This window comes from Stegodyphus dumicola, chromosome 8, assembly GCF_044657685.1.
Source record: "Stegodyphus dumicola isolate Sdum_Otavi_A_Nest chromosome 8, ASM4465768v1".
Taxonomy (NCBI): domain Eukaryota; kingdom Metazoa; phylum Arthropoda; class Arachnida; order Araneae; family Eresidae; genus Stegodyphus; species Stegodyphus dumicola.
This window is the reverse complement of record NC_140775.1, coordinates 163,012,454-163,033,473: the sequence shown is the minus strand read 5'-3', so window position 1 is coordinate 163,033,473 and position 21,020 is coordinate 163,012,454. Positions and strand designations below refer to the sequence as shown.

Sequence of the window (21,020 nt, the reverse complement as noted above, 5' to 3'; positions counted from 1 at the left end):
GAAAATTTATTAATTACTTTTATTATTTTTGATACTTTATACGTACGAAGATACATACTTGTAGGAAGAGAGATATAAATATCATATTCGAACAAATAAAAATAAATCGTGACGTGAAGACCCTAGAGATACGGCTTCTGATTGCTTTTCAAATTTTTACCATATTAGTAACGATATAATCAAATAATCTTTCAAAGATTATTGTTTACCGATTTTAGGTAACAACTAGAAAACATTTTTTCGAACTTATCCTCAAACAAGTTTGCTATTGGTAATGAATACTGCTGTATCATGAATCAGGTACGGCGCTATGCATTTTGCTGACTTTGTACACAATAAATACTGTTGTCAAGTGCCCTTCCCACAAAATTCTAAAATTTTATTGCTTGATGCTTCACTGAATTTTACAATTTTGCTGTACCTAAATTCTGCCGTACCGGCAGTGATCATGATTTCAAATTCCCCCTCCCCGAGATTTACTGTGTTATCTGAAAAACAGCTTACAAGTTGCTAAAAATAGCTATAAAACTGGTTCCACAGCTTTTAGCAACGGCCTCCCGTTGTGCGTTTGGAAACTCAGCTTTTGAAAGAAAAGGAAGGGGAATAATTTCTCCCTGACTACAGTATAGATGAGGTCCGTGACTTTGTTTGAGCTACTGCAGAATGTTCTGAAGTACACTTTTTTCTGTTTCGGCAACATTCATCTTGAGAATTCAACACCTGTTCATTAGCCCTTAGTAATTGACAGAAATGCTTTTAGAAAGTAGTGGGTTCATTGATACCAACAAAATGGTTGGTATCAATAAACTGGAGATACGTTAGTTTCAGTTGTTGGGTTCAAATGAACCTTTCAAATACTAAAAAAGTCCTTTTGCATAATCGAAAGAATTTCATCTGAGAATAATTTTTCTACTTAAAAATGAGTTTTGCAGTACTTTTTAAATACTACTTGTATTTTTATTTTCGAAAATTTTCATAAATATTGTAATTAATTATTTCCAATTTTAATAACTCGCAGAAAAAACACAATTTTCAAGAAATTTTTTTATTATGGTTATTCAAACTTATACTAATATACAGCATCTTTTATATTCCTTATACATTTGACACTGCATGCTTCAACCTGCATGTAAGTTTCTCTTCCTTAGTAACTCCTGACCCAGAGACGTCTCGATGAAAGCCAAATCATGCACAAAATTTTCACCTGAAAAGATAAAATATTTTTAACACCATATTCTCGACCCCCCCCCCCGAAAAAAAAAAAAGAAATTGCAAGAAATACAAATTTCTAACAGAAAAATGCATTTTCAAACAGCTGAAATTGTTTCACAAATTAATAATGCAGATAGCAAATGTAACATATGGCACTATTGCCACTCAGTGCAATCTCTGCATATCCTAAATTCTGCTGGCTGATGTCTTCGTAAGTTCTGAACATTTTTTTGCCTCTAAATTCTGCTGCTCAGTGCTCTCTGCTAAATTATAAAATTTTGCTATGCACTATTCTCTAAATTCTAAAAATTTTGACTACCACTGGTTGCACAGGCCCTGATCAAAGCAAAGAGGCAAGATGCTACCTGCTATTGATAAACTGCCTTATAAATACCACAAATCTAAATAAGTTTTATTTCCAAAACAGAATTATCTCACAGCTAAAGCATTGCCTTTGCAGAAAATCTTCTAAATGGAAATAGAATTGCATCCACATTACATGTGCAGAATCCCAATAATTCATTATAAACAGTTCCAAACCATAGTTAGGCTTAGAACTCACAACAGTATTCTTCTTGGAAGTCTTCCTAAGGAAATGGTAGTATATTCAGGGAACATGTGGGCAAAATCATGACAGTATATCACAAGCCTAATTCTTGACCATACATACTAGAAAGATCACAGAAATTCCTCACAGGAAGCTAGATTCATATAACAAAATTTCATGCAACATATGGCATATGGGAAAAAGCAAGGACATTATAATCACTAGCATAGTTTATACCCAAATGAGTTGCAGATGGTGCACTATGTGCTCACAGCTGATTATCACTAATGCAGATATATATTTACTAATATTTAGAAGATGATGTCAGAGGAATGATGAAGTATAGCAAAATATACAAAACATTAGTCCTTAAATCCAACACATTTTCTGATTTTCATACCATCTAGAATAATAGATTTGACATTAGGTACAGTATCAGAATTTTGGGTACATGAAATGTGAAATGGTTTTTTATTTTCAGTCACTGTTTCTAGTAATTTGTTCGAAAGTAACAAATAAGCTGGTTTCAGTCTGTCAGTGAAATGTTAACTTGTCTGTCCTTAATTAAGACTCGGAAATATTTATCATATTTTTTTCACCACAAAAAAATGGTCCCTCAATAAGCAAATAAATTCAAGTTCTTTTTCACACGATCAGTTCTCACAAACACATGAGAACATGATCTCAAGTCTTTATGCATAAATATTTTATGTTTGTTAGCAGTTGATAAACTGGTGCTGATCCATAAAAGACAGCAAATTTGTTACAAATGGTTCAGGTTTAGTTTTAGTGGTAGTCGAAAAACTCACATGGTAACCTTATTTGCATAAAATATACCATTTGAGCTACAGAGTGATTAGTATCAGGACATATTGCAACTCTGAATCCTAGAAGGATTTCTGTCCATCTGATGTTGCTGTGAGCCTTTATTGCATTTTTTTAAGTTCTGAGAAACTGCTCAATTTTCCCACTGCAATGTCGGTGGTATGGAGTGGAACGTAAAACTTTAGCACCACATACTTTTGCAAGGCTCTTGAAAGGCTGCGACTCAAACTGTCTTCCTTGATCTGAGATTATGGAACTAGGCACAACAAATCTGCTAATCCAATGATTGTAAAATGCTTTGACAACCATTTCTCTTGTGATATCTGGTAAAGAAACTACTTCTCCCTAACAGGAAAAATGGTCAATAAATGTCAGATAATACGTCCTACCAGCAGATGGTGGTAATGGCCCAATCAGGTCAACTTGCACAATACTTAATCTAGCATGAGGTACTTGGAACTCGGCTATTTTAGATTTTGTATGCGTGTTGACTTTGCTCCTTTGACAATTAACAGGACTTTTAAGTCTATTCGTGAATTTCTTTCTTTATATTTGGAAAGATAAATTTTTCAGTCATCTCGTTGACAGTTGTCCTGATACCAGAGAAGCAGAATTATGAATTTGATGAAAAATTTGTTGTCTAAATTGCTTTGAAATAAAAGGCCTGATACTGGTTGTTGAGCTGTCACATCTTAATGTTTTCCAAAATGCTAATGTACATGATTTAAATTTCAGTGAAGCACTACCTGTCATTAAATGTTGCAATTCTTCATTATATTCTTGAGCATCTGCTACTGCTTCATAGCCAGTAACTGAGACTACTTCAACTGCAACTAAATTTTCTTTGGCATCAATATGCTGAATATCAGTTGAAAATTCCGATATATACTGAAGTTGGTGTTGTTGTCTGGGTTATGCCTTCCCATTCTTTTGCTTCTATGCATATGACAGTGGCTTGTGATCAGTAAGTATGATGAATTTGCGTCCTTCCGATACATGTTTAAAATGCTTGACAGAAAGATATATTCCTAAGAATTCTCTGTCATAGGTACTATAAACCTTCTGTGCATTATTTAATGTTTTAGAGTAGAACACAATAGGTTTTCAGTCTTGTTCTTGTTCTTCCAATTGCTGCAATACTGATCCTATAGGAAAGTCTGATGCATCTGCACACAAAGGGTAATCCATTGGGAAACACAAAAGGGCACCATTTACTAAATCAGATTTGCACTTCTCAAACTGGTGAATTCCTTCATCTGTGCAGGCCTACCAGCGGCCGAGTGGTAAAATCGCTGAACACTGGTAGTTCGGTCCGAGGTTCGAATCCCGCGAACGGACTGGTTGCATGGGCGTTTTCGTGGTTTTCCCCATGTGTAACATGTATATGAGCCAGTTTCTCTTAGAAAGTCCTCCACGAAGGCATCCCTTCTCTTAGGCAGATAGCCCTAGTGTGCTTTGCCATAATTAAATACACTAAACACCTTCATCTGTGCATGGAACTTTACAATGATCTTTTTTTATCACCCTTTAACATTTCGTGTATGACTCCTTGAGTTTCTGCAGCATTTTTCAAAAAGCATCGATAAAATTTTATCATGCCCATAAATGAACAAAGCTCATGTATTGTCGGTAATTTACATTGCAGATTACTTCAACCTTTTCTGGCAGCGAACAGGAACCTTCTGTAGTTATGAGGTAACCCATAACTTATGTTTAATATGTAATACATAATGTAATATCCCACCACATTACCCATTTCCAATCCTCAGATGTCCAGTGTCTTTTCTCGACACCACTGAAAATGAAGTCTTGCATGTCGGCAGAACTGAGTGATTTTCTTACAGGCACCAAAACTATGCATTCCTATCCCTCTGCAATTCGCTGCGCATAGTTCTAGCTGAAATTTGTTGGGAAGAGCCTTGGTTGACGATTTGTGATAGTTGAATCCGTGTTCTGCCGTACAATTCATCGGAGATACCGCCGATCACTGTCTTTGAAAACTATGCTCGAACTGCTGTTACACTTTTTAGAGAAGGATTCGAAATCGATGCCCCCACTAAATGTGCACCAAGAATAAGCCCCTTTTTCAAATGGTGAACGATCTGCCGCCTTTTTTTCCCCATTTTACTTCATTCATCATGAAAAGCACTCTTACACCTTACTTATACCGGCATTTTAAGCAAGTATAATCCACATCATAGAAAAAATTTGGATATTTCATCCCTAGCATGCATTCAGATGAAAATCTGAAAGGTTCCTTATTGATTGGCCAGTGTGTGTATTATTATATTATGCAACATGAGGCAGCATTAACATGTGGAGCTGGGAAGGCTTCTAATGATCACCTTTCTCTCTTGTGAGAGCAGGATGCACTGAAATTTGATGTCCTTATTTTTTAGCATGGTTATGAGTTTTGTAGACAAGTGGATCATCCACGTTCAAGATATAAGCAATCATCTTTCCACGATACTCAATTTTGTATATCTTCTTCTCAAATATCATTGTATGGATGTCCTTCCAGCTGAATCAGGAGTCCTGAATTGTGATAGGATTAATGCAAGCCACTTGTTTGGTGTAGCAGAATCTATCTTGATTCTCCTGGGTTGCATCGTTGTCAGTGTACATGTCAGGCTGGGTAAGTAAGTAAGTTAGTTTTAGGCTTCCCTGCTCCGTGAACTAAATCACACTGCAGGCCTACTCCCCCTTTGGGCACGTTGTGGAAGTTCAACCTCCACTATTACCCTCCAAGGGAGCAGCGCACCACCTGGATAAGACACCAGGCAGCACCGGTCGTCTAATGCTCCTACCAGTCGGTTGGATGAGCCCGTCGCAGCGGTACATTACCCAGCGAACCTGGGGGAAAACCCCCCGGCTACTAGTACCACGCCGCGCTAGGACGTGCCAGACTCCGAGGCCGGCCAATAAGTGACCTTTCCCAGAGCCTTCAGAACCACTAAGTTCATAAATTTTATACCCCCGTGGCCGAGACTGCCTAGGTACAGATCCTAGCCAGTAGCTTCGCAGAGTTCTCTACGTCAACCCCCGGGGGGGAATGTCAGGCTGGGTACTGGCATTTCTATTTCCATCAGCTTTTTTGCAGCATCAAAAACCTTCATTCTCATGTTAGCAGACACTTTCCTTACTCTTTCTGGCTGGTGACAAATAGTTTTATTTCTTCTTGGCTCATTTCCGGAATCTGAACTTCCGCCGATCGGCTTATAGCAGCTATCATCATTTAAATTTTCTTGCCTGCAGGGTCACCAGATTTTATGACTTTATCATCCCCAAGTTGCTGTTCAATGCTATCCGCTTGCTTTGAAGAGTTTGGAAACTTTCATCTCTGGATGCTCATTTTTGCTTCTGCAGGAAATCGTTATGAGCAAGCATTTTAAGGTGTTTGAAGAAATCAAGGTCACATTCTTCAGCAGCAATGAGAGGAACCACTACTTTCGAATATATATTCCAAGTTTGTGATCTCAGAAACAATAAACTGGAAAAAATTGCTCATTAATAATGCAGAAACCAGTAAAAAATTCAATAAAACCATATGGCACGCTAGGCCTTCCTACAGTGCTCCTAACTGAAGTTGGCGCACCAAACTACTATAGCAGTATCAGGCGAGACACAAAGCGAGGGGAACTAGCAACTTAACGCTCACTGTCTCGGAGTCCTCTCCGCAAACGATATCTATACCCTCTTAAGCAATGTCCTTGCCTTATAAAGCACATGTTGTAGCATACAGGAAAGTCCCTCATGTCCAATAGAATTCCTGTAAATCCAACGTATCTTTTTGCTTTATAAAGCACATGTTGTAGCATACAGGAAATACCCAATGTCCAATAGAATTCCTGTAAATAAAACGTGTCTTTTTACTCAGTACAATTGTAATTTCACTTTCGATGCCAAGTTATTAATTTCCAATACTTTCAAAAATTTCTAAAGCCTATCAGAATACACAATGTAAATAATTGTATTGGAGATCTTTCTTTGTGGAGCTTTTCCTTGGAGAACTGGAGAGTTATACTGAAATTACTGATGAATGAAACCAAAATATTTCATTGCAGACAATGTTTACATTGAAAAGTATAACACTTGGTGCAGAAAATGCTCACAACAAGTTAGCAGCTATAAATGAAAGCACACAGGAATATTTGGAAGCATAACTGGATGAGGAAACATTCGGAAAGAGATATCTCCTGCAATGGGAATGAGCACAGGATATGTAATCTTCAAAAGTTGATTACTGAAATAAGGCAGAGTTCATCAGATACATTTTTTTACAGAAACAGTGACTTTGTGGAGGTCATTACAGAAATGTGGTTATACTTAAATTACTGATGAATAAAACCAAAATACTTCATTGTAGGCACTGTTTACTCTGAGAAAAACATGGTGCAGAAAATGTTCAAGTTAGCAGCTACGGGAAAAGCACACAGGAATATTTAGAAGCAGAAGTGGATGACAAAACATTTGGAAATGAGATCAATTTAATTTTCTGCAATGGCAGTGCAGCACTGGAGATGCTCTCTTCAAACATTGATTACTGAATTATGGTACAGTTATCAGACACATTTTTCTACAGAAGCAGTGACTTTGTGGAGGTCTTCCTTGGAGAAATGGAGTTATACTGGAATTACAGAAGAATGAAACCAAAATACTTCACTGCAGGCATTGTTTTACATTGTGAAGTATAACACGTGGTGAAGAAAATGTTCACATGTTAGCAGCTATGGAGAAAGCACACAGGAATATTTAGAAGCAGAAGTGGATGTGGAAACATTCGGAAAAGAGATCAATTTAATTTTCAGCAATCGCGTGCAGCACTGGAGATGCTCTCTTCAAACATTGATTACTGAATTATGGTACAGTTATCAGACACATTTTTCTACAGAAGCAGTGACTTTGTGGAGGTCTTCCTTGGAGAAATGGAGTTATACTGGAATTACAGAAGAATGAAACCAAAATACTTCACTGCAGGCATTGTTTTACATTGTGAAGTATAACACGTAGTGCAGAAAATGTTCAAATGTTAGCAGCTACGGAGAAAGCACACAGGAATATTTAGAAGCAAAAATGGACGTGGAAACATTCGGAAACGAGATCAGTTTAATTTTCAGCAATCGCACTGCAGCACAGGAGATGCTATCTTCAAAAATTGATTACTGAATTAGGGCAAAGTTCATCAGACATATATTTATTTCTTGTATTCAAATTAAGTATATGTAGATGTACATCACTTAATGGCTATCACTGTTTACAAGCAGGTGTATACAGTATGGTGGAGAAAATGTTCACAAAAAGTTAGCAGCTGCACAGAAAATATACAGGAATGTTTAGAGAACAAGCATATCAGGCCACATGAGTACTAGAACAAATTCAGAAAAGAAAAGATTTTCATTTTCTGCAACGGTAGGGCAAAAGAAACGATGCTATCTTTAATAATTAGTGGCAGTGCAGCACAGCAGACTATCTTCAAAAAATGACTGCTGAATTATGGCAGAGTTTATCAGACTTGTTTTGCTTTCTACAGAGGCAGTGACTTTATGGAGGTTTTCTTTATAGACATGTGGTTATTCAGAAGTTACTGATGATTGAAACCGAAAAACATCATTGCAGGTATTGTTTACATAGCAAAGTATAACATGTGGCGCAGAAAATGTTCACAAGTTAGCAGCTATGGATCAAAGCACACAAGAATACTTAGAAGTGGATTCGGAAACGAGATGACTTTAATTTGCTGCAATAGCAGTGCAGCACAGAAGATGTAATCTTCAAAAATTGATTACTGAATTGTCAGAATTCATCAGGCTTATTTTTCTACAGAAGCAGTGACTTTGTGGAGGTTTTCCTTGGAGAAATGGACTTATATTGGAGTTACACATGATTCAAACCAAAATACTTCTTTACCGCAATTATTTAAGTTCAGAGGTATAACATAATGTGCAGAAAATATTCTCAACAAGTTATCAGCTATGGATCAAAGCACACAAGAATACTTAGAAACAGAAGTGCATGAGGAAACATTCAGAAAAGAGATGACTTTAATTTTTTCCAATGTTAGTGCAGCACAGGTGATGCTATTTTAAAAAATTATTTATTGAATTATGACAGAGGTCATCAAACTTATTTTCTTTTTCACAGAAACTGTGACTTTATGGAAGTCTTCTTTGCATAAATGTAGTTTTACCAAAGTTACTGATGATTAAAACCAAAATATATGATTGCACGCATTATTTACACTGCAAAATATAACATGTGGTGCAGAAAATGTTCACAACAAGTTAGCAGCTATAAATGAAAGCACACAGGAATATTTAGAATGAGAAGTGGATGATGAAACATTCAGAAAAGAGATGCAATGGCAGTGCAGCACAGGAGATTCTAGCTTCAAGTATTGATTACAGAATTATGGCAGAATTGATCAGACGTATCTATTACTGAAAGCAGAGACTTTTTGAACATATTTTTTTAGAGAAATGGGGTAATATTCTAATTAGGTATGGATTTAATCATAATGCTTTGTTGCAGGCATAGTTTTTATTCAGACGTAGAAAATGTTACGGTGTGCTGGCTTGGCTTGTTACTGATTACAAATCAAAAATAATTTTTGGTTTCCTGATTCTTTTCTCTCCTGCATTCTTTCTAGGAGATGAAATAATTTTATCTGCTTCTGAAATTTCAATTTCTCTTTTTTCTTGTGTTTGTTTTACAGAAGCAGTGGCCTGTTTTTGTTTCTCATTCTCTGCTCTAGCATCAACAATATACTTCGGTTCTCTAAGAGACATTTTTCTTGGTGCTCTTGGATCAACAAGCTCAGGAAGAATACAATTCACGTAAAATTTTTCGAGTTTTGGAACTAAACTGATCCAGAAAGTTTTGTCTTTGGGTATTCTTAATGTGATTGCATCTTCTCTGCACCATATATATAAATCACACCAATTCCTCTCTGTTATGGCTAACTGCCCTTGAATTTGAAAATAATATTTGTGGTTTTTCGGTAAATAAAGATTATTATCAGCATCCATCCGAAGACCAACAGAATTAGGCTTGCTGAAAAAGTCTGACAAGTCTGCTGAGAATCTGGCTGTATAAGGACATTTTATTTCAAGTAATCCATCTTTGTCTATCAATCCATCTGGCGAAGTACAAAGAAAGGGATATTTAGGATCAATAAAAAGGCCACAACGTCTGATGTTTTTTCCCATGTGCTTTTCCTTGTATTGATTTAAGCCTACTGCTTCGTTAGCCAAGCCATACTTTAATGCTTTAGTTGAAATGTTATCATTATATATGATACGTTTCACTAAAGCAGCACTGAGTGTTGTTGGACGCCTATCAGCAACATCTTTGAAAAAGGATGATGATATTCTTCTTGATCTTTCGTGACGCCATCTTTCAGATGATGACTGTCCACGTGTTACGGTCTCAAGAGAATCTTTTTTTGGAACTTCAATCGATATAAAAAAAATTTTAGCTGCCAATTCATATGCTTCGTCTGATAGGTCTGGTTTCTCAGGAAAATCACCATAAGAAATATCCCCACCTTGCTGAATATGTCCTGCTTTCCTCATATTTCTCGTTTTCTTCTCAGTGTCAAAAAGTCTACATCTCTCAAGACGTTTTACATGGTGCTTATTTCTGGAAGCTAAGAATTTCAAAGTTGGAGTCCTGGGGCTACTTCCTGTTACAGCTTTTTGTGCATTTTTTTGCCACTGCTGTGCTGGATTTTGATAGGCCATGACAGCAATACTCGCACGCCTGTTCATGCCACCAGCTTTGGAAAAATCAACTCTTTTTCCACCAGATGTTTTACACAGTTGACTCATGAAGCTTTCAGCAGGATTATTTGTGGCATTCCAAATAAAAGTACTGCTACACGATATCAGTACTCTTCCCACTTCTGCTTCAATAGCTTGCAACATACCCGAGGAAAAAATTTCATTGTATGTGCTGTCCAACTCTGCACCTTTCTTTGCACAAAAAGCACTACAAGCATCATGCTTGCCAAATACATGATGTGGCCCATTTCTCAAGTCAGATACTAATGCATCAATAGCTTCTTGTGTGTGCTGATAATGGCTAGGTAAAGCATGAGCTTTTATAGCTACTCTAGCACCTCTGACTAACAGTGGCATTTTAATTTTCAGCAATTCCTTTAGCCCCGGGGAAGCGCGCAGTATTTTGCTGAAGTTTCTCAAGAACTCTGCGATATCTTCGAACAGCATGGTTAGCACATTCTACTTTGATCACCCGTCCTCCATATGAAACGCTTTCTTTCACTTTGGCCATTGTGTTAGCATCTCCATCTCCAACAAGTCGAGTACAACGTATTTTGTGAACACACTGGAGATAATTCAGACCTTCCACAATGGCACTGCTTTCCATACCTGTAGAAGGCCCATTCCAATTTCGCCAACAAAGGTGCACTTTATTTGGCATCTTGCCATCTTCAATAGCACTGCATATAAGGCACACATTGTTGCGAATTTCAACAAACAAAATTTTCTGGGTGACCATGCCTATACAGTCAAAAGTCGTTAATCCGGACTCGTCGGGACTTCGGCGATTCCGGATTATAGATCATCAGTTTAAATCTCGTAAGATGGCATGCAAAAATTCCAAAATTAAAAATATGAAACCGTAATTTATGAAATAAAGAACAATTATGATCTAAAGGGTATCAAAATTTGCAAAAAGAAAAAGCTTAATATTTATTTGTTTACTTTATTAAACATTTCTTTCAATGTAAGTTGTTAAGTTTTGCTTCGTTTCATGTGATAATACTTTCTCTTTAATTCTATTAAACAGACATAATTTCTTGTTCAGTTACAAAGTTCCGCCGTTCAAGTCCTATAATTGCTGTGTCAAGAACACCGACTAATTTGTCAATCGAAATTTTTTTGTTTTCAATAACCTCTGTCACTTTTCTTCGCTATCGGAAGCGAATTATAATGACGAGGAACTTGTTTTAAATCATATCAAAGACGGAGCATATCGAGATGAAATACTACATTTGGTAAGGAATTATAAGCCAAATAAAATAAAAACATCTGCGCTGAAGATAAGGATAGTGCTGACAAACCAACTTCCAATTCATTACGCGCCCGCCGCCGAGCAGCGTGAAAATGATAAACAGATTTCGGATTTCAAAACATACTTTCGCTTTAGATCCTTTACATATTAACAAATATATATCGGAAATTCTATTTGATATAATCGAAAGTTTAAGCTTACTTTTATAAAATTTCTCTTACAGTCTGCAAAAAATAATAAGCCGGATGCAATTCGAAAATTAAGGAACAACGCAATCATCAACATTAACTGAAATAGATAATTATTTAGCTTATACGTCCATTATACATAAAATGCGCGCGCGAAAACGTATTCTGCACTTGCGCACACTCATATGTGCAGTCGTAAAAGGTCTTACGCGCATGCGTTAACGCCTCTGCGCATGTGTCAACGCGGCGCATGCGCAGAAAGTTTTTAGTTTTGATGTCCGGATTATAGATCATTCCGAATTATGGGTGTCTGAATTAACGACTTTTGACTGTAATAACAGATATGCCACTTGAAGCATTGTAACCATGCCCATAGCTTCTTTTACACCAACCTCCATCAACAATGACAGTTATACAGTGATAACCATCATTATCTTTATCATTGCGAAGTTCTGCCTGCCTTTTCTCCTCTTCTATAGCAGCACACATAGTTTCCTGTGCACATCCCTGTATTATTTTGCCAGTAGTTCGCTCACAAGAAGCAAAGGTCGAGTTGCTCATGTGTGGAATTTCCATGATGCTAAACTTTTCCTCCTCTTGTGAAAATCCACTGCCAGTAGGTAACGCACCTAATACTGCAAGCTGATTTAGGCTGCTTTTCTCCATATCAGAACAAATTGTTGCCATTTCCCCACATAAAATTTTATCACATACATAGTTATATGTAGTGACAAGACCACGTCGAATCACTTTGTTAAAAATAAATGATCCTCCAAATTTACAATTTAGAGAATGTTGCTCTAATGTCCTAGCCTGCACTATTACAAAAGACATATTGCAAATTGTTCTGCCAGATGGTAATGGATTTGCCTTTCGTCGATCTTCCCTTTCGATAATTAAAGGTGAGTCAGGACACAGAAATTCATCATTAAGGTTCTCCTGAAGAGGCTCAGACTCCAAGCTAAAATATATATAATTAATATATATAAATATTACAAATTAGGTTTAAATTTGGCTTATTTGATGACAGCAAAGCACTTGATCTTCCTAAGAGGAGGGATGCTTTCATGGAGGACTTTCTAAGGGAAATGGCTCATATACACGGGGAAAACCATGAAAACGCCCATGCAGGCAGCCCATTCGCAATTAGGTTTAGGAAATTTAGGCAACAGATAGCTAATAAATTAACAATAATAATACACTGGATTACCAGTATATTACTACAAGAAGATGAGTCATCTTCACAACTGCTGCTTCCATGCTCGCAGTGTCATTTGCTCGTGCAATATTAGTCAGTACTTTGTGTGCCGGAGGTTTCACATGAAGGGCCTCTACACCTGAGTATAAAATGTTCGTGTTCCAGTAAACACTGAATTCAGAGGGGCAAGAATAACTCTTTCATGGTGGATAACTCAGTTACCAAATGGCTTTCTAAGGCTCTATTCAAGCCGTTGTATAAATGTCATAATTCCCATTTAACAACGCTTTGTAGTAAGACCTTGCTATGTCACAAAAACTAGTTTGGGCATTAAGCTTGAAGTTTTCAACTTTGTGCCGACTTAATATAAGAGTCGGCCAATCAGAGCATATACATAAAACCTATTGAGAGAGAAAGCTGTAGACACATACATGCATGCACAAATTTAGCTTCTCTAATTGGCTATGGCTTAGATCCTCTCTCGCAGGTGTGAATGGAACTCCCACATTTTGTGCCTTATGATTATGCGTCTATGACATTTATACCATCATGTGAACGGAGCCTTAGGATGGCATGTTAAGAAGATGCACTCACTGTCTTGTGGGGATAAGCAATTTATACTCCTAAGCCTAAAAAAAAAAAACTTGGAAAAAAAAGATCACGACTTAAATTTGTTGTCTAATTGCTCTAATTTGAGGCACATTATGAGAGGAAAGCAAAGGTAGTAATCAGAATTATTTAAAAAATTTTATCCTTATATTTTTCTTAAAAATTCTGTAAAATAATAAAATTTTTGGTTTTCCTCAAATAAATATGGAAAAAATAATAGCCACATAATTACAGATTTCATTTTGTTATATTTTATTAACAAAATTTAAATTATTAAAAATCTCTTTCATGAAGGGAACATAAAACATCATGAAAACAATGAAAAAGAAGCAATATTTAAAAAAGATAGTAGGCTTATTGATGAGGCTCCCATCAAAAGAATCAAACCCCAAAATATTTTCATTTGCTTCAGTGTCCCGTCTGAAAATTTCACTGATTTCAATGAATATATTTTTTAAAAAATCTTTTATTTTCAAGTTCTTTCATGCAAAACGTCCAAATTTGGTACAAATCAAATTCATCCCCCTCTTTTTGATAGCTACAATATTATATTTAATAGTTTTAATAGCTATTGGTATGTAAACAACATAATGTAACACCATAAAAGAAAAACATAAATGATGACATTTTAATTTTGGCATAGAGAAATACATATTTACCCCAAAAGAGAGCTTGTATTTCTACCTTCTACGTCAGAGTCAATAACTGAAATGTCCAGATCAGAACTGAGAAGAAAAGAACCACAATTAGTTTAATTAAGATACAATAACACACCGACCAAGTATTAATTTGAGAGTCAAGCAACAAAAATCAGCATCATATTTTGAAATATTCACTATTTGAAAATATAACGCTGATTTTGGTTGCTTGACTTCTAAATTAATACATAATTAGTTAACCATAATTAAGTAACTGTAAGAGTTTCAATATCATGCACAGCTAATATCTATTTTAAAAATAAACCAACTTACCTCAGGAAAGCCTGGTTTGTCTTAGGAACGTTAGCTGTAACTTCTGGCGTAGAAAAGTCAAATTTTTCACTTCCGGACCTAAGAATGAAAGAAATAAACTGCTATAACATAATTAAAAAAAAACATGAATAAATAAATAACACATAACAAATTTAAGCATTAAGCTATGTATGACTACCACCCATCTCAGACAGTGCGACAGATATTGCTGTATACTGTTTCGCCATACCCTGTGTAGCTATTATATCATGCTGTATAACCACAGTTTAGAAAAATTACAAAATGTGTTATTTATATCTATCTAAAATGGTACATTACTACATGATTTGTAAGAATAAATTAGAGGGCTCTGCGAATGAAATTCCTTCCAATTAAAAAATGTAGGAATAAAGAAAATGCAGGAATTGCAAATGCAGAAATGAAAAAGGGATTATATTTTTTGCACAGAATCCAGATGACATATTTTTCAACATTTTAGAAATTTCAATATTAATTTTACGGGCATAAAATATTAGGCCCCTAAAAGCAGAATATAGTTTTTAAATGTTCAGATAATCTTCCTATGAGAAGAATTCCTTTGAGAAGTACACATCTGAACCACAATTAAAAAACATGTACAAGAACAGAGCTGAGGACTTCTGTTTGCAGAAAGTCTGTCACATAACATATGAAAAGTTTCTTATTGGTAGATTTTTGATCAGACAGATATTTTATTGTTATACAGAGAAAGCATTCACTCCCTTTATACTGGAGATAATTCAATTTGGACAATGGCAAAAAGGCTAAGCAAGCCTGAGCATATTGGTCCCATTCTTGGCACTAGTTTGGTTTACGCTCAAAATACACGGCAGATATTTTCTAATTACCTGCATCCCAATATCAATTCAATTCAGCTTTTGGTGGAATTTACCATTTGTGACATATTTTTCAAAAACTACACTTCACAACATGCATACATGACAAATACACAGAACCATAAATAACCAAGCAATAATATATATTTATATATAAATTTTACTAAATGATCATAAAATGTTCCAACGCTAAAAGAAAGTTTTAACATCCAAGTAAATGACATAATAAAAAAAAGCAAGTTGAACAGCGAGCACATGAATAAATGTGCATACACCTGTAAAAATATACCATAGGTAACTGACAAAGCATTTCGTAGCAAACATATGACTATAAAATTTCCAATAATACATGTAATGATGGTGATTTCAATTTAGATCGCAAGAACATGCTCATACTTTTGAAAAGATTCAATTATTTCAGCAATTCCTTGTGAATTGGAAGTTACCCTTTCAATATTTCCCAACAATTTAGTGTGAATGGAGGAATAAATTGTTATAACAGAATTGAACAATTATTAGCATCCCCTCATACACACACATACAAAAAAAAAAAAAAAAAAACTTTGTAAAAAAATCATCCGGGCAATGATTCTCCTTTGACACAGATGCAGTTGTATCAATAATTTCTGACCTTCAATAAAAAAAATACGCATATTTTACTTCGGAATTAACTTACTACGAAATCATAAACACGAGGTAGTCGATATAAAGAATAAATTATTTCTCACCTTTCGAAAACATCCGCTTGTTCGGAATCTTCCACATCTCGGGAATTTAATTTCATATTTTTTTCTTGAGCTCGACGTTTACGCTGAATTCTGGATCTTTTATTAAAACCAGGATGTTTTTTTCGGTCGTCCTTGATATTTTCGCATATTTTTTGCAAACTGACCACAGTACAAATAAATGTAAACAAAACGAGTGCGGAATAGCAATGCAATAGGGTTGCCGTAAACGTCATTCTGCTGACAGCTGACAATGTTTAGTGAAAACTGTGTATAAAGGAATATATGAAACGCTTCTAAATATTATTTAGAAAAAAATATGATTTATAACTGATATCAAAATCAATTACTTCGTGAATTTTTGCAGAAATAAGATTACAATGTTAAATTTTAACTCGTAGCGCCATCTATAGATGGCTTTCCAAACTACACATTAAAATTACGTATTTCAAACTAATTTTTTTAAAATATAATATTTAAGTAAATTTCATTTCAAACCTGATTCTAACATTGTGATTCGAAAACTGACCTATTGCTTTATATTTCTGCCAAATTTCACGCAACATAGTTTCTTAATTAGCGATTCTGCGTGTAAACAAATTTTTAGTATTGTAATGCTGCTGTAGTAGACCACCTTAAAGTAATTAGGATTGTAATCTAATGTTTATTAATTTAATGTATGTGCTTATTTATATTTTAAGTAGTGTTTTTTAATTTAATTATATTTTAATTTAATGATCGTGATTTTGTGGTTATATGTTTGTAGTATTTTGGAATATGCTTGAGTAGTATATGTTGAGTATTTTCATGCATTTTCGTGAAATTTTTCTGATTTATGAGAAAAAAAGCAGTGTACATGGATATAGTGAAGAGTGTGCGCAATGCCATTTTTGTGCAATTTTGGGATGTTTTTTTAAGTAAAAATAAGTCGACGTGTACATGGTTTATGTGTATGTGTTATTGTGAAAAACTTGCAAGGAGTTTCCAATTGTGCACTTGTTCCCAATTTTGCAGTGAATGTTTGTCATGATTAAGCAGTTTTGTTAGATAAAATTTCTAGTATAAGTGTAATTTGGCTAGTAGATTGTTGGAAAAAGTGTTCAGTAAATAAAAAGAAAAGAAACATGTCTTTACTTCATGAAGACAGAATGGCGGCGGGGAAAAAAAAAAAAAAAAAAATAGAGGGTTGCTGTAGCAGAGTTGGTTGCCAAATTTTCACCAAAAAATCACCAAGTTACCATAATCCAAAGATCAACCAGCAATTTTATAAAAGTAAGCTTGAACTTTCAATTATGTCAAAAAGAATTTCCGATTCTGGAGCTGCCAAAGGATCTGGAAAGCGAAAGCATGTTTCAATGTCCATCAAACAAAAAGTGGAATTGCTGTAAAAAATGGATAAAGGCATATCCTTTGTTTCTCTAACCATTCCGAAATTAGTTTATCAATTTCACGCCGCTCTGCGGGAGATGAGGACGTCGCGGCGCGCAATAAACTGGAAGTTAATCTGTCAGCACTATCCTTATCTTCAGGGAAAATGTTTTTATTTTATTCGGCTTATACTTCTTTACTAAATGTAGTATTTCATCTCGATGTACTCCGTCTTTGATTTAAATCAAATTCCACGCCATTATAAATATCCCGAATACACATCAAATAGTTTTCTGGCTGCAATTTCCTAATTTCGACTATGCGTAATGTATGCTTTACGCATGCACGCATTGAAAGTAATGTTAAATAAAGTAAACAAATAAATATTAAGTTTTTTTTTATACTCTTTAGATCATAATTGCTCTTTATTTCATAAATTACGGTTTCATATTTTTAATTTTATAATTTCTGCATGCCATCTTACCAGATTTAAACTGATGATCTATAATCCGAAATCACCGAAGTTCCGACGAGTCCAGAGTAAAGACTTTTGACTGTATATTGAAAGCTACATGCTAATTTTTATTTTAAATATTATTGTATGTTTATTGTAACAAACAGTTATTATTGCAAAAAAAGCTAATTCAATCCAGCTGCGATTACTGAAATAAATCAGTTGTGCTTTCAATTGGCATTGCCTCAGAAGTAAATTCCCCCCCCCCTTTCAGGAGTACAATTTTGTAAGATCTTACTTTAAGATTTTGCTTTAATATTCATTTGTGCGTGTCTTACTTGTTTATTCGTGCATCACATTTATAACATTGTATTTTAGAATATACGTTTATATAAATTATTTTCCCCCTTCTCCTTCCAGGGATATTATGACTATATATAATGAACCTCCTCCTGGCATGTTCATAGTTCCAGATGAAAGTGATATGACATTGGTAATATCTCCTCTTCATTTAATTTCAGCAACTGTTATAGGCTTTTCTTATTAATTGTGTGTTATGTTGCACTATGCTTATCTACTTTTTTGTAGTATTTGTGAATTAATTTTCAGTTCTCTTTTGTTTGATGTGATCTGTATATGCAGTGTGACAATGAGTATGTAACTGAAAAACTGATGCAAAAAATATAATTGCATAAGTATTTATTGATTTCTGTTTACAGTTAGTACTGACCATATCCTCCATTTCCTCTTTACAAACTTTGTCTTTTAAGGTTTCAAAATACATTTTATAGCATCACTGTTATAATAAATTTAATTTGAAGTCTTCTTAAAGTCCCATATTTTAAAAATGTGATAAAGACTAAATTTAAATATTGCAATCATCAAAATATTTGAGAAAGTCCACTATCTCTTGCAGTACACACTGTAGCCCTGTTCTGTTGAAGCCAGCAGAGCTCTCTTACCACTTTAAACAATGTAGTAAATTGTATAAAAATAAATAAATCTTGATGGTTAATGAAATGAATGCATAATTTTTTTCTGAAACTAATGAATTTTTACTATACTTTGTCTGGTAAGTTTCTGCCTTATCAAAGCTGGTTCATTGAAACCACTTACAGCAATGCAAGTTCTCTCTAAAAAGTCAACTGTTTTTCAGAATATAAGCTCTGTCCAAAATAAAATAATTTTGATCACTTGCAGAAATGGAAGTAACACGGCATGCAAGATACAATAGGGCTTGATACGGCTCTTGCAGTCAATTTGTGCAGCTTGTGCATATAAAATATATGTACGAAATATGGTAAACTAAAACTATTCAGTGTCCAAAAAGAAGTAATTAATTAGTTTAGACTTTTTTTACAAAGTTATCAGGGATTTCTTTCTATTTAAAACCTCCTCCATTACTTCTATAATGATGTAAATATTAACTTGTGGCTTTTAGAAAATCTAGATGCAGCTCTCGAATGTTCCTGTATTCAAACGTGCTGCTCTTGCTGACATGAAGTTTGGCCGATCCTGCAATAGGGGTTGCAGATTTGGAATGCCACAGATTGTGAGAAAATATAGCTTCCCCCCTCCCATTAAAAGAGTAAAATCAGTTCTTTTTTATTATTATTATTTATTTATTTATTTATTTATTTATCTCATTCCTGACTTCTTCTTTTGTCTTTTAATATGCAGGTGGTTTTTAGGCCAGTTTATCTATCTGGACTTGACATTTAAGGATTTTTAAATGTGATCTGGTTTTTATCAATCCAGGTGAAAAAAAGCAACAATAACAATAAAGTTCACAATAATGCATCAGCTATAAATCTGCACGTATATTTTTTAAATCTATAAATAGATATATGGATAGTTGTTATTGTCTGAGATAGGAAAATATCCTATGTTATTTATGCATTAGCTTTCTTTATTTGTAAATTAGTATGAATATATAATTGTATGTTTGTTGTTTATTAACACCTTAGTACTCAAAGACGTATGATTCAGATGACTTTAAAATTTCGATTAACTAAAGTATAAATCAATGTGTTCTGATCAGGCATACACTAAACATTTTCATTACGTTGTCAAGGAGAAGACTAAGGTTAAGGTGTTAAAAAATGTTTTTTGAAAGCAGCTTTAATCGTGTAACAAAAGGGTTTATTAAAGGTAAAAAACCTTGATTTGATCTCGCTATGCACCAACAAATACTGTTAAGCCTGTTATATTAAGTAAAATAACTGTTAGGATAATTTAATATTTTTTTATCAATCCAATGATTTTCCTCACCTGGTAATTATTTTGTTCTTTTTTAGATACATGCATTGCTGACAGGTTCATTTGATACACCTTATGAAGGGGGTTTCTTTTATTTGTTAATACGTTGCCCTCCAGATTATCCAATTCGACCACCAAGAGTCAAGATAATGACAACTGGTGAGGGTAAAGTTAGATTTAATCCAAATCTATACAAAAATGGAAAAGTGTGTTTGAGCATTTTAGGGTAAGTTAGCAGTTTAAAATACCTTATAGTGAATCAGTTTTTAACTGTACACTCAGATTGTAATTGTTACTATGTTAAAATTTAGTGAAAGCTGATTAAAATTTTGGGTAAAAAAATTAACTGTAACCTATATCTTAAATTTTTAAATTTTGAGTTTTAGTAAAAATTTTTAAAAAGTCTTTATGTAAATCTCATATAAGTTTTCTGTAATAAAAAAGTGCAGTCTTGGATTTTTTTTTTTTTTTGTTTTGTTTTTATTTGTATTCACTTTCTGTCCTGTAAATAAATTTCAGAAACTTGCTAATTAATGTTGCTTAAGATCTTTCATTTATCTTCTGCGCTATAAAAATGTGTTGCTTGTCAACCTAACAAAGAATTGTTTAAAAAATTGGAGCATCTAATATCTGGCATGATATAATAAATTTAATTTGAAGTCTTCTTAAAGTCCCATATTTTAAAAACGTGATAAAGACTAAATTTAAATATTGCAATCATCAAAATATTTGAGAAAGTCCACTATTTCTTACAGTACACACTGTAGCCCTGTTCTG

General features: G+C 34.4%; 2 protein-coding genes across 2 annotated transcripts in view; one reads left to right on the top strand and one right to left on the bottom strand.

The window, feature by feature from the left end:
• Nucleotides 1-21,020, top strand: part of LOC118202017 (ubiquitin-conjugating enzyme E2 Z-like) — a 70,472-nt gene that overhangs the window by 13,673 nt on the left and 35,779 nt on the right. Inside the window, exons 2-3 of the mRNA XM_085822676.1 lie at nucleotides 18,405-18,477; nucleotides 20,282-20,469. Of these exons, the coding sequence (XP_085678802.1) occupies nucleotides 18,405-18,477; nucleotides 20,282-20,469 (261 nt within the window). The remainder of the gene's footprint in view (nucleotides 1-18,404; nucleotides 18,478-20,281; nucleotides 20,470-21,020) is intronic.
• On the bottom strand, nucleotides 1,030-16,508 carry LOC146996015 (uncharacterized). Its single transcript, XM_085822677.1, has 5 exons — nucleotides 16,166-16,508; nucleotides 16,000-16,068; nucleotides 14,584-14,661; nucleotides 14,272-14,337; nucleotides 1,030-1,204 (listed from the first exon to the last, which is right to left on the bottom strand). The coding sequence occupies exons 1-5, from the start codon at nucleotides 16,396-16,398 to the stop codon at nucleotides 1,201-1,203; spliced, it is 450 nt and encodes a 149-aa protein (XP_085678803.1). The 5' UTR covers nucleotides 16,399-16,508; the 3' UTR covers nucleotides 1,030-1,200.

Bases quoted from the DNA above. Each gene is read 5' to 3' on its own strand.
- LOC146996015 (XM_085822677.1), bottom strand. From the start codon at position 16,398: ATGACGTTTACGGCAACCCTATTGCATTGCTATTCCGCACTCGTTTTG. The intron at 14,662-15,999 runs GTTTTTTTTTTT...TTTCATTCTTAG, and splicing joins CCGGATGATTTTTTTACAAA to GTCCGGAAGTGAAAAATTTG. The intron at 14,338-14,583 runs GTAAGTTGGTTT...TTTTCTTCTCAG, and splicing joins ACAAACCAGGCTTTCCTGAG to TTCTGATCTGGACATTTCAG.